Below are 18,272 nucleotides of genomic sequence, written 5' to 3'. Positions count from 1 at the left end.
ATTCTGCTCTATTCAGCACCAGTGAAGCCACATCTGAAGAACTGTGTACAGTTTTGGATCCCCCACTATAGAAAGGATGTGGGGAAGTTGGGGAGAATCCAGAAGAGGGTGACAAAAATGGTTTGGGGGCTGGGGCACATGACTTATGAGGAGAAGGCTGAGGGAACTGGGTTTATTTAGTCTGCAGAAAAGAAGACAGAGGGGATTTGATAGCAACCTTTAACTATCTGAAGGGTGGATCCAAAGAAGATGGAGCTAGACTATTCTCAGTGGTGACAGATGACAGAACAAGGATCAATAGTCTGAATGTTTGAGTTAGATATTAGGAAAAAACTCTTGCACTAGGAGGGTGGTGAAGCACTGCAACCGGTTACCTAGAGAGGTGGTGGAATCTCCATCCTTGGAGGTTTTTAAGGCACAGCTAGACAAAGTCCTGGATGCAACGATCTAATTGGAGGTGGTCCTGCTTTGAGCAGGGGGTTAGTTTCATAGTGGTTAGGGTCAGAAGGGAGCTAAACAGATCATCAGGTCTGACCCTCTGCCCCAGCCAGGAACGAGTGTGGGGTGTTAACACCCCAGCCAAATATCTGTCCAGCCTTCTCTTTAAGACCCCCAAGGTAGAGCACCACCTCCCTTGGGAGTCCAGTCCAGAGCCTGGCAGCCCTAACTGTAAAGTAATGTCTCCTGATGTCCAGCCTGAACCTTGTCTCTAACAATTTGGGGCCATTATTCCTAGTAACCCCTGGTGGTGCCTGGGGGAACAGAGCCTCACCCAATTTCCTCTGGTCCCCCCTGGTGAGTTTGTAAACAGCCAACAGATCCCCTCTGGACAATAAGGGACCTCCTGAAGTCCCTTCCAATCCCGATTTTCTATGATTCTATGATTCTACTGCATAGTAGTATCACATTCCAGGTTTTGCCACACAATGCTACTGTGCAGCAGTATCGGGCTACTGTGCAGTTAGAGTCTCATGTAGATGTGGCCCGTGTTCAGCTAAATTTGTGTCACTGTTGATCCACCTGCAGAAAAAAAGCATATGCTAGTTTTTTTGTGAAGTAATACTCAGTTAAAGCAATCATCCAAAGCATAAATAGGTAAGGACTTTTTATGATACCCTGTATTGAACCAAGTAGTTAGGTGGCCTATTGGATAGACTTCTGGGCACCAAGTTCCTGTCCTGAGGTCTAAGCACCTCAGGAAGACCTAAGGAAGGACACCTGATGCCCAAAGCTAGTCCAACAGCTCTCCCAAGTACGCAGCTAGTCCAATAAAAGGTATCACAAAATCTCCTTGCCTGTCACACATTTCCTTTACCATCATGGCTACAACAGCACCCTAGCCCTACTAGAGCATAAATAGGAGATTGTCAAAGACAGAAAGAGCAGTTAGGCTGCTGACCTTCTCAAAACACAAAAGACCTGATTCCTCTGTTCTTGGCATTATCTTTCCACATCCCACCCTTTAAAATGATTACATGATTACTCTTAAGTTGATGCTGAAGCTATGTGAAATAATAATTAGGAAGGATACTTGAATATTTTCCATTGAGAATATATTTCAGCAGAAAACTAGGTTCTCAGCTAAATGATATCTTTCATTAAAAAAAGTGCTTGCCTTCCACAGATTTCTGGTGTTTATTCCAAAATTTACCTCTCTGCTTATGAGACTCATACTGCCTTATACTTCGATTCTCTTCCATGGATTAGACTCTACCAACAGATTTCATTTCCCATGATATATCACTACCATGCAGCTGCCATGAAGCATTTCCCCTCACCAAGAAAGGCACATCATAGAACAGGTAGCCACCAGGAAGAAGCCTAATTCGAAGTTGATAATTTAAAGCATCATACATCTAAGCAACTGTTCCCATAAGAAACTAGTGAATTCTCTCTATCAGCCCCTCTCATTTATTTTTACTTCTAGAGTACAATCCTCTTCATTATTTATTTCATTTTGTCACTGAGCATTTCCTCCTTTTAAGCAATAAACAAAAACAACTTTCAGTGTTAATCCTTTTAAATGTCACTCAATACTAATCCTGGTTTACTTAAAACCCCAACTCTCTTTTGCTCTATGTTCCAGGTTTTATGACTGTTACTAGCCCTGTCACTATGAATCTTTTGTACAAACAAGATTTTATCCTCTGCAATCTCTCCTCCCTTTCTTACACTGTCAGCTTGCGTGTGTAGGAAACCACACTTATTTTAGGCTAGTATTACTCATTGTTCATACCCTACTGCCACATACTTTAGGCTGCCTGAGATCTATATATTAATTCCAGCTCATCTGGGGTAATCAGGATACTTCTTTATCATAATGCCATCTGGAGTATGAAGTTCTCCCATTGTCATGACTTCAGGAAAGTTCAATCCACTATCATTATGGACCCACAATACACACCAAATGAATGTACTATCCATTTTACATTTCCTACCATTCCCTTGCTTTACAGCTGCAAAGGAACAGAAATTTGTGGAGAAGGGGAAAATGTTATAGTGAGTCTGTCGCTAAAAAAATCTTTGCTATAAGCTTAAATATTCTCCATGTTTTTTTTACCCTTACTACTTTGACTCAGCATGGTACATCAGACTGCTCCATTTTTTTCAGCTTGCCATTTCTTCCTCCTCTCATTCTGACACCTCTCCACCTGCCTGATAATTTGATAAGACTGACTGGCCAACAGAAGAGAGATTATTTTTTTCTTCTCCAATCCTTTTGCTGTGAGGATTACCAGGTCAAAGGTTCACCCAAGTCCCATTGAGCTAGCATAGCTCTTGAAAACAGTGACATAACTTGTGACTGATGCAAGTAGCATCACAACCAGCTGCTTATGGGTCCTCAACCTGAATAATCAGGTACCCAATTTAGGGCCTTAAGGTCCACTGAAGACAGCCCTTGATACAAATCCGGAAGATGGCATGAACTCACATCACTGGTTCCATAGCAAGATAAAACTACCAATTTCTCCCTAAGCAAAAAAAAATCTTTTTGGGGGTAAGCAGAAAATTTTCATCAAGATGTTTCCCTGTCTTTAACACGTGTTATTTACAAGTAATACCGGCATGTAAGAAAACTTACTGACAGAACCTTGCTTTAATGATTTAATTTGGATATGACATAGAAAGAGATGACAATGTACAGAAATTTGAGGCGGGGGTAGACATACTAATGCTGTTAAATCTGTTAGCATCAGGTTCATTCTGGGGTGTCTCTGTCAAAGATAAAAAAGACAGGCTAAATGAAGTTTAAGGAAGGAACATAGGTTATATAGCTTAGTGAATCTGGGAATATACTTCAAAGGACACAGTATAAGAAACAATATGAAATCGCTGAAAGGAGGAGAAGACTAGAAAGAGGAGCCAAGTTACAAAATAGAGATCAACCACAAAAATGCAAGGCCAGGAGATGTAAGCAAAAATATAGTTCAGAAAAAATTTCAAGATAAGCACTAGCTTTAGCCTCAAATTGAATGAAGCAGAAGAGGGTGAGAGCCTTTATCAGCATTCAGATAGAAACATGGAGACACCAGATGCTAAAACAACTTTTCTGCAACATTCAGAACAGATTTGAATGAAGAGATATGGGGTGAAAAATTGTATCATTGAATCAATGGCAATGCTGGGTTCTTATACAAGGATATTTTTGAGTTAATTGGCAAAATAAGGATTTCCAACTGTTATATTTACTACAAAATTTACAGATAGGACAAATGACCTGTTGGCAGTCCTATGCTAAGCAAGAGTTTGAGTTTTTTTCCATAATTATTTCAAGCCTCCAAAATCATCATTACTATTTCTTGTTAGTTTCTTTTTTTTTTTTGTCATAAATGCCCAATGAACTCCCTATCTTCATTGTTGGTGGGACATAATGATACTTTACTTCCCCAGGAGAATAAGTCACTCATTTATTCTGTTTTTAATTAAGTTTTTGGGGACTGCTGGATTTTCAGCATTTTTTTATAATTAGGCAACTTAGAGTAATTTCTCAAGTAACCAATTTAAGCGTCCATTGTTTACATTATTGGTCAACGTGTTTCAGGTTAGAAATATATTTAGAAAGTAAAACCTTTGAAGACTAGAGCTTCCAGATGGCAAAGGGGTATCATAGTTATGCACCAGTGAAAAAATGTTTTCTGTGTTTTAATATAATCCTTACTTTTTGGATAAATACAATCCTAGAGGTTAGTAACTATTACATTTCAAGGGGTTCTGTGCCTCTCTCACAAACAGATATTTCCATCTGGATAGTGAAACGTATATACTGCAGAATCCAACAGTAATTCTAATAGAGCAGAGCTGTCCAACTTTGGCATGGTAGGGGCCACACACAGCACGAGTATATGGCCCTCTGGGCCACACACCATATGTCAGCAGGAGGAAAGGAAGCCACCAAGGCAAGAAGGCTGTGTGTTAATTGCTGAATGGCCACCAGTCAGACAGCCCTGCATTAGAGGACACGTATATTTGAACTAGTAGTGTACATTTTTGTGTGTGAGAATTAGACATTAGACATTTTTAAAAATGGACTATTTCTATTAAACACTTTCTTTCTTTGTTGTAACTAGGAAAGTTTACATGCATTGAAGTCCGTTTCCACCTTGAAAGACAGATGGGTTACTATCTCATTCAAATGTACATTCCAAGTCTCTTGATTGTCATTCTCTCCTGGGTATCATTTTGGATCAATATGGATGCCGCTCCAGCCCGAGTAGCTTTAGGTATAACAACTGTACTGACCATGACAACACAGAGTTCAGGTTCGAGAGCATCACTCCCAAAGGTAGGCAAAAAACACCCTCTCATATTATACTGATATTACTGTGTTAAGACAAACAGTAATCCTATATAGTTATCAGAGGCCTTTGAAAGCCTTTGAAATGCTCTCTTTATTAAAACATCTGCACATTCATTAAGGATGAATAGAAGGAAGGTAACCCAATGACACTAGGTCTTGACTGACTCAAGAGGCACACAGCAATCAATACTAACCAAAGAACCACAAAAATAAATATATCCCTAGGTTAATTGCAGCAAATACACTGCAGTTTAAATAGGAGGGTGGGGAGGAAACAAACCACTGTCTACAAGTTGTGTGCATTTCATTATTCCACTCAATCCACAGATAATTTTTTTTTAAACAAAGAAAATAAATTAAACTAGTCAAGTACAAAAAACATTCCATAGGAAATGACTCATTGTAGAAAACAGAGTTTTTGTTTGTTCTAATTAACTCTTTCAAGCCTCCAACGTTCATTGCTATTTCTTTTTGTTTTCTTTTGTTTTGTCATAAAGGCCTGATCCTAGGAAGAGCTGACCATCTTCATCCCCCATTGTGGCCAGTGGGAATAATTTAATGTAATAATAATTTGCTATTATCACCTTGAGACATTTTATAAATATTGGATTAAAATTCCAGTTGTTGCAGCCAATTCTTTTTTCCTCTTTAAAAATATAGTTCTCCTATGGGAAAAGAGTGTTCTAGCCCTAAAATATATAAAAGATATATAATATATAAAAATATAGAAAATATATAGAAAAGTCAAATCTGCAACAAATGGAAACACTACAACTCCACATTAAATGAGAGACTAACAGCAAAGTATTACATTAGGGGAAAAAAGCCAGATACACTTTTAACTACAGATTTGGGGCCTGGTTTGGATTTTGTTGGATTAAATGTTAAAACTCCAACTGCTTTTAGGCACAGCAAGAACCAGCCCTAAATTACAAGCCCAAATTGTATCCTGCAACTGAGCTACACAGGGAAGAGGAAGTGTATCAGGGAATCGGTTATGTCTCCATCCCCAAAGTTACAGGAGACAAGAAGCTGTCTGAATGTATAGTGGTGGCCTCTGGTGCCTCCTGGACTGTGCCAGAAGTAGATGGACATAGCCAAGTTCTCTTTTATCTTATGCCCTTTTTCTCCCTACCAGCATTGCCTGGTAGATGCCAAGTCAGTCACTTACAGCTACTTTCCAGTCCCTTTGTGCTTCTTGATCATATTTCAGTAGGAAACAGCCCATACGCTTCTAGGAAGAATGTTTCTTTTTTTTTCCCTGCTTCTCCCCTTTAAACTATCAGGGTTATGATAAATGCAATGTAAAACAGACCATGAAGAGATGTTAGCCAAGAACAAAACTTCTGTTTTGAAAAGATTAGTTTGTGACCAGGCAAAATATAGGTATCACACATATTTAAATTAAATTGCAAAATACAGACTGAATCTTTTGCTTCTATTATATAATCAGGTTTCATGCTAGTGATTGTTTGGTAAAAAAAGAACTGCGGTAAGGGGCATGAATTTATCTTCCCCTGACATTATGATATACCAAAATACACATCTGTGGTTTGTAATATCTTCAGTCTGTTGCTCTTTTCTCTGTGTAGGTGTCATATGTCAAAGCAATTGACATCTGGATGGCAGTATGCCTGCTCTTTGTATTTTCTGCACTTCTGGAGTACGCAGCTGTAAATTTTGTGTCAAGGCAACATAAAGAACTCCTGAGATTCCGACGGAAGAGGAAGAAGAATAAGGTAAAAAGTAGCAACAATAACAACTTGGAGAGCAATGCAGAGACTGTTTTGTTTTGTTTATAAACTGGAAGAAGGGCTTTAATTGGTACAAATAGCACTATGTGAAATGGCCATACACATGAAATGGAAACATAGGGTGAAATTCACCTCAGGCATAGGATCAGTACAAGGACTGCGTACCACATAAATCCCACTTAAATCTCAAAAGAGGGATTAAAGAGGATTTAAGTGATACACGGGCCATGTGTAAGCTGTCAGCCCAAGAGTGCATTTCAGCCTGTGAAACAGAGTCGGAGTGTGACATGGTAATAGGAACTGAAAGCTCCTGGTATAGTATTGAGAGTTAGTAAATTTCATTTCCCAGTTTAGTCCTAGTATTCAGTTCAAGGAGTTAGCAGGTATGTGTGTTATACAAACAAAATCTTTTTTATTTATTAAAAAAACTTTATGAATGCTACTGCTTATGAAGATTGTTTTCCTTTTAAAATCTTAACTGAGTGTCACTTTGATTCATCACAGCTTTTGTCAATTGCCATGCAATCAAGAATTTACTTTAACAGAGCTATGGCAATTTATACCAGCTGAGAATCGGGATCAGAGTGGCGGCAGGTCCCCACACCAGCTGATATGCCCCAGGCCCTGTACCAGAGCTGGCCTGTGGTGGGTGGGGGGCCTGGGGCAAATCAGCTTGTGAAGGGACCTGCCCACACCCTGGGATCAGGGCAGTGGTGGGTCCCTGCATGAGCTGATACGCCCCATGCTGAAGCCAGCCCAAGGATGACAGGAGGCTGGTGCTGCTGGATGGGACCCCATGCCAGGAAGATCAGTTCTGATGCTGGCCCCAGCTGGCAGCACCAGCCTCCTGTCATCCAGCAGGCAGATTGGGGGCTCGCCTGCACCCCTGGGAGGGCTGTGGGGGCTGTGCTGGACTCCTTCTGGGGGTGTGGGCCCCTGATCTGCCTGCCGGATGACAGAAGGCTGGTGCTGCCGGCTGGGGCCCGTGGCAGCACCTATCTTCCTGGTGCTGGGTGGGCAAAGCATCAAAACAGTATCGAAACAGCCAAACAGTTTCAACAAAGCTAAACAGAACAGTGCTTTTGAAATTAAACAAGACTCGAAATGAAACACTGTTCCTTCGGAACGTTGAAACTGAAGTCAAAGTGGAACGATGCTGTTTTGCACAGCCCTACTTCCTACCCACCTGTCTCCAGTTAAGCCCACAGTCTTCCAATTTTCTCATGAGAACATTATGGGATGCCACATCAAGAGCTTTTTGAAAGTCAAGATATACAAAGTTTGCCTAAGCTGCATAGATTGAACCAATAAGAAAGTGAACAGACATTCACCTTTAATTCAAGAAAAGCAGCCATATGCCTCTAGTGGCTCAGACCAGAAGCCAGGGGATTCTAGAGCATGCCTCCCTGCTCAGCCGGAACAGGCAGCTTGGGCCAAGGCTAGCCCACTCACCTTTGCAGGGGAGATGCAAAGCATCCTGGGATGCTGAGGAACTGTGAGGTAATATGAATCTGGAGGGGATCTGGGACAGAAGTTCAATCAACCAATTTAGTCTAAATCAGTTAAGTCTGATGCTACATCCATTCAGGTTCAGTGCCAGCCTTTAGAAAGTAGTTTATGCGCACTGAACTTCTGTTGAGTTACAGATTTGAAAAGCTTTGCAGTCACTTATACCACTTTATGTGTAATTTCTGTCCCTATGATGAGCAGAATAGACTTCATGGCTAAGTACAGGTGCTACAATCTAGGCCCAAAGATTAAAACTTATAATATTTTACTTAATGAAAATAATGGAAATTCTATTCAAATAAACACTCACTGAGTGCTTTCCAGGTTTTTGGCCATGAAATATGCATATTAGGTAGACTCCTATTTTTCTAAAAGGGTTTCCCCTTGGAAAAAAAATAAAAGTGGGAGACTACCATTAATTCAGTCATCCACCAAGTGCCTGAAGTGTCAGCTTCAACTCCTGTTGAAGTTAGCATTTTTCACAGACTTTGAGGGGAGCTGAGTCAAAAGATGTATGGAATATTGCTACATGTCAGATATTGAACACTATCAAGAGGGTAGATCTGAGTTAGTTCGAAAGTCTGGAGACCTGGCCTCAAATTACCTTTTCTATCTTGGGGCTTGCTCCTCTGCACAGGGAAAATCTTATATTCCTTTGATAAAAGTCACTATTGTTCAGTGGTCCCATGCAATACTTTCACAAGCTGGCCCTGAATGAATGTGAAAATGGGGGGAGGGGGGACTGTTTTTGCTGACATTAGCTGAAAAAGCACTTTCCCAGGCATATGGGAGGAAACCAAGTTGTTTCTTTTTGTGACAAAGAAACTGCAAGAAGCTTAAAGGTTTGGAACCCTAGGAGTGGGCCTGTATGAATGGATTACTGAGAAAGGTGCAAATGTGGCAAGATGCCCACATCATGGATGTGATATAAACAGATTTGTTACTTGATATATTATATGACTACATATATAATATTACTATTATAGTTCCTCTTCTTCCAGCAAATGGAAGACTGGCAATCATGTTATTTTTTCTGGATTTCAAAGAACCCAATTCTTTTTATTGCATTCAAGTAGTTCCTTTTCACCACACAATCAAAAACAAAGTGAAACACAGGTTGTATATTCTAAGCACAAGGGTGCCTGTAGACATGTGGGATGCCTGATCTGACGTACTGTAATTATAGCGCATTGTAGCAGACTCAATTAATTGAATCTGCTGGAGTGTGCTAATTAGCACTGACTAGCATGTGCCAGCAGATAATGAGCAGTCCAGCATGCTAATTAGCTCACTCCAGCAGCCTCAGTGTCTTGTGTATTCAGCTTCCCAATGCTTCAGAATGGCAGTGGGGGCACTTAAGCTCATTCAACAAACTTTATAGTTATAGTTAAAGCACCCCTGCCACCATTTTGACGTGCCAGAAGCTGACTACACAAAACATTGTGGGCACTTTAATTACAGCAGCTCTTGAGAGTTCTAATTAAAGCACCTCTCCTCCTATACTCCCAGAGCATATGTAAAGACTCCCAAGGACAGCATCTTTTGAAGCAATATTTCTTTCCTTATCTATAGTTATTTTGATTATATAGAAAAAATACATACTGCTTCAAAAGACCTCTTGGAACATGAGTTCACATAGACTGGACCTAATTCTGATTTCACTTTATTTTAGTCACTAATTCCATGGAATTACTGGAAGTACATTGCGATGAAGTTTCGAATTAGTCTTCAAAGTATGCAAGATTTATAACAGAGACTAGAATTGCCCTCAGTTGTTCAAACAAAGTTGGTATATAAATCAAAATACCTGTACCTGGTGTCAGTATATTATAACCAAATTGTGTTTTCAGATTATTTTTATATAAATTCTATTCAGCATTGCAGGAGGCACACAAATATGAAATGTTTAAAAAAGCTGCATAAAGTGCAATTCAGATGTGTAACTATGAACATAAACAGGTGCATCAATACATTGGTCTCATATCGGTTCAGTACCGATCTAAGGAAAATTGACAATAATTGGCAATCAGCTTTTTATGGCTAATGTGGCTGATAATGTGGCCAATAAATGCCCCATGCATGTATGCAGCCACAGTGCAGCACACAGGTAGCCAGGAGCACAGACCTGCAGCATGGAGACCAGCATCTGGCTGGCAAGTCTGTTGTTGGGGAAGGGATAGGGGAGGGAAGGGGTGTGTGGGGGACAGATCAAGGCTCCCGCAATAAGGGAGGGAGTGGGGTTTGGGCTGGGGCAGGCACTGCATAGCTGGGGCTGGCCATGGGATGGATCCATGAGTGGCTCAACTGGGTAATGTGAGGGGCACAGCTCCCACCACTATGCCTGCCCCAGGAGCACATGGGCAGGGTCATGTGCCCCTAGATCTGTGCATGCGGCAAGGGCTGGATGCTGCTGCAGGCTGGGGGTGGCACTGGATGCCTCCTGGTGGGGGGGCAGGGGGGCTGGGCCAGGGCTGTGCTTAGGCCAGGTGGGGGACAGTTACAGCAAATTTTGGGGTGGCTGTCGCCCGCCCCACATAGCTCTCATCCCAGCACTACTGCCACCTGCCCCAAGCGCAGCCCACCCCAGCTCCCCAGCAGGAAAAGCCTGAAGCAGCTCCAGCCCACAGCAGCAGTCCACCCTTATCCCACATATAGATTCAGGGGCACATTCGCCCCCATGCCCTCCCAGGGCATGCATAGCAGTGGGAGCATTTATTTCCTCAGATCACGGCTATGTTGTACTCATAGATTTCTTGCAAAGTATGTTTTTCCTGGATTTCCTTGCTCTATTCAATGAAGGATAGAGAGTTAACAATAACGTTTAATTTATAAATAATCTTAATTATTATGCCATCAAGGTGTTTTGAGATAGTAAAAGTATTTAAACACCTATGCTTTTCTCTGCACTCTTCTGTAAGTTTTACATTTTTGTTAAGATTTTTGTTTTAAAGATTTACCTGTTGTCGCTTTCTTGAGTTATTTACTTTTGCTTCTTGATGGATTTGTGTTTGAAATTAGTAATGTGAAAAAACTCAGATCAACCTATCTCCTTTTTAAACTTCTGCTTGCCCTATTTTTCCATCCCTGAACTTGTTTGCAACTATTCCCCAAAAGGTAAGGCAGGCAGTTGTGTTTTCAGCTGACATTGATGCTTCTTCTTATGGATGTCAGCAGAGAATGACAGTACCCAGGGGTAGATCCAGCACTTCCCAAAGAGGAGGGAAGGAGCAGCACCTAACACTGAAGGGGAGGCTGTACTGCTCTGTTCCCAGCCTCATCTCCCATCTAACTTTATTGTAAGTTATTCCCTGGAGCAGATAAAGACATTCACTACTCTCAGGGGAAGATCCAGAAGTGGGTGCAGTGGTGCCACTGCATCCCTCCCCTCTTTTGAATTGGACTGCACCATGGGAGCCTCTGAGGACTTTAAGTCCCTAAAGCAGGTGAAACCCCTTCCCCCTTGTGCTCAGAGGTTTGCCTCCTCCCCTCCCACTCCTGTTCCACCTGCCTCTACTGCTTTCCCTGTTGTCCTGGGGAAAGGGAAAAATTTCAGAAACGCCTCTGCCCACCCAAGCTGGGCTGTACAGGGGTTAGGCTCAACTGAGAATTGGACATTGGCAGTGAGGATGGGTGGGCAGGTTCCCCCTCCCTACTCCTGCTCCCAGGGAACAAGTTTGGGGAGGGAAGGAGGGAGAAAACTACTCTCTCACTATGCTCTTGCCTCTGTCCCCATTCCCCGTACAGTTCAGCCCTTTACAGCCCTGCTTGGGACCGCAGAAAAAGCAGCAGCAGCAGGTTGGAAGGGAGGAACAGGAAGGGAGACATTGTATGTCTAAGCAATAAAGGGAAGGGAAGGGAGGAGGCTTGGTGCTCTACCGTCCAAATGGGGGTTGGAGGAGGGAGGGCCAACTGTGCCATTGCATCCCCTCTGGATCTGCCCCTGGCAGCAGCTAATGTCTTTATCCGCTTCATGGGAATAACTTCTCAATAAAGTTAGGTGGGAAACCTTTCCTAGCCTCTTACACTTTTCAAAACTGCCAAGAACAATTTTCCAGCTGCATCAGGATAAAAATTAAGACCCTGCAGGACCAACATATCCTAAAATAGCCAGTAATCTGGTAAATGGAAGAACAGGGACTTGATCCTCAGTCTCCCATGTCCAGGTGAGTGCTTTAACAATTAGGGTTTTGACCACCATGATACGTTTCTCCGTCTCTCTTTTTGTCTTGAAATGCCATCCTACAGGTGAGAAACTTTTCCAAACACATTTAATTAAAACTGGCATAATCCTGTAAAAAATGTTTCAGTTTCAATAAAAGGACATTTTCTGATTAAATACAATTTAAATAACAAATTTCTTAACAGTTCTAGTTCCAAACCGAATTTTAGTCTTAGGTTCTACCAAAGACAGCTCTCCTAGTACTTTCTCTTTTCCTCATTGTTTTATTTAGTTGTGTCCATATCAGCAACTAAATCAAAACTTGATGTATTTAAGCATAGGGCAAATCACCTTTTGATTTACAAACATTTAATCCACTATACAAACAACAACTGAAGTCTTCCAAATTAAAAACAAGGAGATAACAAGCATTCTTTCCAATAAATGTTATAATTGTTTCTTTGCAATATCTGACATAAGATTCAGGTACTTTTTGTATTTAGTAAATTTAAAAGTAAATTAATGATTCTTTCCCTTTTTCCTCTCTCATTCCCAACTCAGCTACTGTCTCTAGTGATTATAAAGCTTAGTGTATATTTGTGACCCATTTGGCACAGGATAAACTATCACTATGGCTCAAGGATTAGATTAGATTTCGCTTGATTTTTTTTTAAGCTACAGCACATATGAAAAAATTAGATCAGAAAAATCACTGAAAAAATAAACTAAACATGGGGGTTGGTATTAAAATAACCTGGAGGAACTCTTTGAACTTTACATTGTTTTTACTGAACTTTACATAGCTTTTATATTATTCATTGTAAATTTATTATACATAGATAGATACCAAATAATAGAAAATAGATTTTTTATGTACAAAAAGACAGCCAGATTATACTATCCATTTATTACATTGGAACACTGATGGTGCTAGAGGGATGATTTTTATTTTTTATCTTTTTACTGGTTACATAAGGTGAAAGTCTCTTGCCCAACAGAATGGGATTCCATTTGTAAAATCAGAATTTTCTAGCTACAACATGGTGTTTCCTACATAGGATGGAATACATGTCAGAGGTTTGCCTGTTTATTTATTTTTAACATTAATATTATCACTTGAGGACTAACTAAGAATTACATGCATCTTTTTATTTTTCAAAGTAAAAATTTGTTTATAACTAGATATCAGCAAAGAAGAATCTGGACACATCATCAGAAGTGGTTAAAAACTTTAAAAGTAGTAAAGATTTTTCATAAAAAAGGGAAACAACATTTTGCAATCATTTTTTTTTTGCAAAACAATTTGCCATTGATCAACTTGCTCTAGTTGTAGGAGCCAGTCAAGACTAGGATCCTATTGTTCTAGCTGATGAATAAACATCTAATATTATAAAAGCCTTAGGTCTGTCTGTCTGTCTGTCCGTAATGGTTTATTTGACTCTGATTGGTTGTCTCAGCAGCCAATCATGATGCTTACTGAAACAACCAATCAGAGTGCTCTGCACAGAGAAAAGTGCTGCCATGACAGTGGAGACTGAGGGGCTGGAGCAGGGGGACAAGGCCAGCAGTGCTGGCCTCACTCCCCTCCCAAGCCCTGCTTCTTGGAGGCAGAGGGGGACAGAAAGCGGGGAGGGGAGGGGGGGAAATGGGCCTAGGCCTAACGAGGTAGGGGGGAGGGGGAAGCAGGGGGGAAATGGGGCAGGGGGAAAGCAAGGTTCCATCTCTGCCCCCCCCAGTGATGGTGGAGACTGAGGGGCCGAAGCGGGTGGGCGGGGGGTGGTTGTGAGGTTCACAAGGCCAAAGGCAGAGCAGCGACAGTGCAGGTCATTGGGTGGTGCCACTCCATCTCCGCCCCCCACTGTCATTCTTGATGGGCAAATAGCTAGTTTGAAGATAATGCAATGAGTAAGAACATTGAGGTGAACAATGATAACAATGTGGTGGAAGTTAAATTACCTACATTAGCTAAGCACAGCACTTAATGAAGATTTCAAATCACGTAAAGTTTAGTTTGCTTTTCAAATGATTCAGTCTCATTCCCATATAAATAAGCAGGTAGAAAGACTCCTTAAATAAAATTAGCCATCTCTATCTTATCATACATCTTAGTCATTGCAGCTTTCTGAAGTAGGTTGTGAGGAGGAATTTGAAGGAGGGATTATGGATAGATTCTTGGAGGAAGTTCTATACATAAGAGATAACAAAGGAAAGTGAAGACATGTTTATGGTGAAAACAGGTTAGTAAATTTTTTAATCTGGCATCTCTAAGATACTGGAGAAAGTAGGAAATGATAAATTTACTTTCCAACCTGTCCTCACCACAAAATGGTTTAAAAATCTTTACTGGAAAACAAGTCATTGGTCACCTTTGAACAATGTGTCACAACAGGAGTGGATTCAGGAAGGGTAAAGAGACTGTGTTGAACATGTGCAGTGAATACTCTGAACTCACCAACATGTGAGCACAACTCCTGCCTGGGCTCCATAAATGCTGCAAGTTTCCTGAGTTCACCAGCTGATCTCTGCAACTCTGGCTAGAGCCTCTACTTTTATATGGATTCAGAGCTCAGTGCTGCTGCTGCTGCTCATCTCCACATTTCCCCTGTCACTGAGTTCAGTAATCTGGGGGGAAGGAGGAGGCAGGAGAGGGCAAATGGTGGTACTCCCCCTGGGCTCTGGAGCCACCCTCCAGCCAAAGCTTGTGCCAATCAGCTGGTGAGCTAAGAGAGCTCACATGTACACAGACAGAGGGTATCTGACCTTTCTCACCACCTTCCTAGATTTGCCTATGTATCACACGAACACCAGTTAAAAAAAAATCAAAACAATACACCTGCAAATAGAAATATTTCTGGTTTGGGACTGGAGATATAATACTTTAGTTTTTATGTACTCAATCATGAAAAAAAAAATAGTTCCTAAATCAGGGTTACAAGATCTGGCCCTTCAACAATTGAAATATAAAAACCTTATGCTTATTTACTTGATTTTTAAAAAATAATTGACACATGTAGATTTTATGCTCATTTTTGTCCTTAAGAATGGCACAGAAAAAGAGGGAGAGGGGTACCATAGAGAGAAATTTCAGTTAGAAGTGTCATGTGCATAATACATATGCATGAAAGTTCTTTTCTTGCAAGCACAGAATAATTGTGTACATCTACTGAAAATGTAGTTTAGTTTTAAATCAGATTCTAAATTTAGATATTTACTTTTTCGGCAAAGTCATGCTTTCTATTCTATTTTCAAAAACCGAGAGATCTAAAGTATCTTTAGTGATGAAATTAGACATGCACTAAATTGATTATACCTTTTAATGGTAATCACTTTTCTTTTCTTTTGTTTTCTTTTGGTCTACCCTTCCATTTTGATGAAAGTATTTTGAGGGAGTGCTTGATGGAAATGAAATCAGTGAATCATTGCGGCATAGCAATGGCTTGAGAAGTACAGAGCCTATAGACGGGACTTTGCCTCAAATCTACAGTACAAATTTAAGGGTAAAATATGTAGAAGATGTCCCATTTGTCACAACGTGATACCCAGTCATTAACAAAGGCCCTGTCTTTTTGTCTGAACTAATGTCTTCCTATGTGGACCCCATTAACCTTCATTATTGCCTGTATGTGATAATGTGAAGTGTTAATAAATGTACTTGTCTCCTTAAATTTGTAGTCCATACTGATCTGTGTAAATCTGGGATTAAAAACTCTACTTTCTGCAAACACTTGGAAAACAACAAGAGAAATAGCTCGGTACCCAATAAATATTTACTATAGATATTTGCACTAGAAAACTATTCAATAATGCTTACTGCAAAGAGAAAGTGAGGGAGAGAGAGTGAAGGAGAGAGAGAGAAAACCAAAAAATACCCCCAGTGCAAACATTTCAAATTAACAAAAGCAAAGGTTACAACTATAACCTTAAGCTATTAACACTGCTTACAATTAAAACCACAAACTACAGAAGATATTTTCAGCAGTTGTAAGTATTATTCCTCAAGATAAGTAAATTATTCAAAATATGTATCAAACAAAGGACAGCATAGTCATGAACCCAAGAAAATTAAAATCTTTTGATCATTTTATGGCTGAGTATTTTATACAATGATGTTGATATGACAATAAATAACTCATGACCCTCAAGCCTCCTAAGACTTCTAACTATACTGCAAAATCCTTTCCTACAGTTATGGCCATTCTTTAATTACTATTTTTAAAAGAGCTAATAAAATATTTGTTAATAAAATATTGACATTCAGTTGTATTTAACTTTAATCATTAGCTGCTTAAGCAGTATGCATGAAAATCACTTAATATTTTTTATAAACTTAACTAAAGGCTTTTACAAATAACAAGCATGAAATCATTTCTCCTTTTGCTAGTTGTACATAAAGATGATACAGTAGGCAATTATGCAAAAGGAGGGAAGAAAAGGAAAAATGCTTCCTCGTTACCTCCTAAAATGAAGACTTCAATTTTCAATTAGCATCCTTCAGGCCAAATCTTTAGTTGGTATATGAGTATTCATCCATCCCGGTTTCACAAGCTATGGATCTGACTGAATATATTTGTAAAGAATTTCCAAGAATAAAGAAGGAATAAGTGAATCATTTTAATGAAAACAAGTGGGCAATTAATGTCATTTTAAATATGAGTCCATCATTATTCCAGTGTCTCTGAAAGTGCATTCACCAGATTAATTTTAGTTTGGAGTATTAGTAAACAGTCCTGTAGTTAGACCTGATCTGGCTAACACATCCAAGTGAAAGCAGTCCTTATTTATTATACAGTGTCATCAAACGTTCTTTGTATATCAGTAGCAGTACTCACAGTAATATGTACCATAGTAATAAGGAGCACAGTACAATCTCATTGTAATAAAGCCCTACAGGACTGGGTGAACAGTACATTAAAATGTGCTCACAATAATATGGTTAGTGAATTTGCTGCATCATAAGAAAAAGAATAGTTCCTATTTTTGGGATTAAACAAATGGCAGGGGTGGGGAGGGGAGTGGAGGAAGGAGAGGTTGTTATAAACAGGGCATTATTATAAGGAAGTTGTACTGTATGTGGAGGGTTGGGCCCTTTTTCTGGAGCAACAATTTAAAAATTTTTCGATCAAATTCATCTTAAATATAACTCTCTTAAATCAACAAAACTTGGTACTTTATAATCCACTGATTGACTATAACAGCAAAAATGTTATCTCCCAGGTTTTTCAGATAGGAGAGCTATAGTACCTTAGTACTTATTTTAAAACAAGTTATTTGAATCACACCATCAAAACATTTTCATTCCATCATTTTGTATTTCTGTTATGTGTCTCCATGCTTTAATAATGAATCTTCAGTTTTCTTGGTTTCATGTTAATTTTTCATTACTTTTTGTTTACATAGAAAAGGTTTATAAAACAGAGAGCTATGGATACAGTGCTTTTGCTGGCAACACTGTTGTTTGGCTTGCAAATGAATGACAAAGGTTTAAAAAGAAACACTTCAGTGGAGTTTCTCCCACTTCCCCCAGTGATGTGTGTTTCATTCAGTTTGTGGACTGATCTAGTTCTTTCTACCGGCCAATTCAATTAGATGACTTTGACATTTTCTTCTTAAACTCTGATTTAGCTGAATTTGCTTACATATGTTTAATTCAATAATATAAAAAAAATGTATCTTTAACTAGAGCTCTTATTGATTTTTTTTCCCAGAAAATGACAGTCCATAGACACTGAAATGTATATGGGAGGGAACAGGTTGTGTCAATTTTCTGAAATAAGAAGCTGAAATGAAAAAAACCACTTTCAATTCTCAGCAAACCATTTATCTTAATTACTTCTGGATACTTGCTTCAGGAAAACATTTAAAATGTCAAATTTTCTAAGCAATTTGGATAGGAAAAGAAGACTCTAACAAGGCAAAACTGTTTCCATCCACTTCTTTTAGCTTTATTTTCTTCTTATTGTAAGGTGAAAATAAAGGTTTCTTTGATTACTTAATTATAGTTTCATAGTTTCATAGTTTCTAGGGTCGGAAGGGACCTGAGCAGATCATCTAG

At 39.7% G+C, this 18,272-nt stretch overlaps 1 protein-coding gene across 1 annotated transcript in view; it reads left to right on the top strand.

The window, feature by feature from the left end:
- GLRA3 (glycine receptor alpha 3) overlaps window positions 1-18,272 on the top strand; it is a 136,525-nt gene that overhangs the window by 115,011 nt on the left and 3,242 nt on the right. Inside the window, exons 6-7 of the mRNA XM_019521066.1 lie at window positions 4,569-4,783; window positions 6,391-6,537. Coding sequence (XP_019376611.1) covers window positions 4,569-4,783; window positions 6,391-6,537 — 362 coding nt within the window. The remainder of the gene's footprint in view (window positions 1-4,568; window positions 4,784-6,390; window positions 6,538-18,272) is intronic.

This window comes from Gavialis gangeticus, unplaced genomic scaffold, assembly GCF_001723915.1.
Source record: "Gavialis gangeticus isolate Ggan-Ray unplaced genomic scaffold, GavGan_comp1, whole genome shotgun sequence".
NCBI classification, from domain to species: Eukaryota; Metazoa; Chordata; order Crocodylia; family Gavialidae; genus Gavialis; species Gavialis gangeticus.
This window is presented reverse-complemented; position numbering and strand designations above follow the sequence as displayed.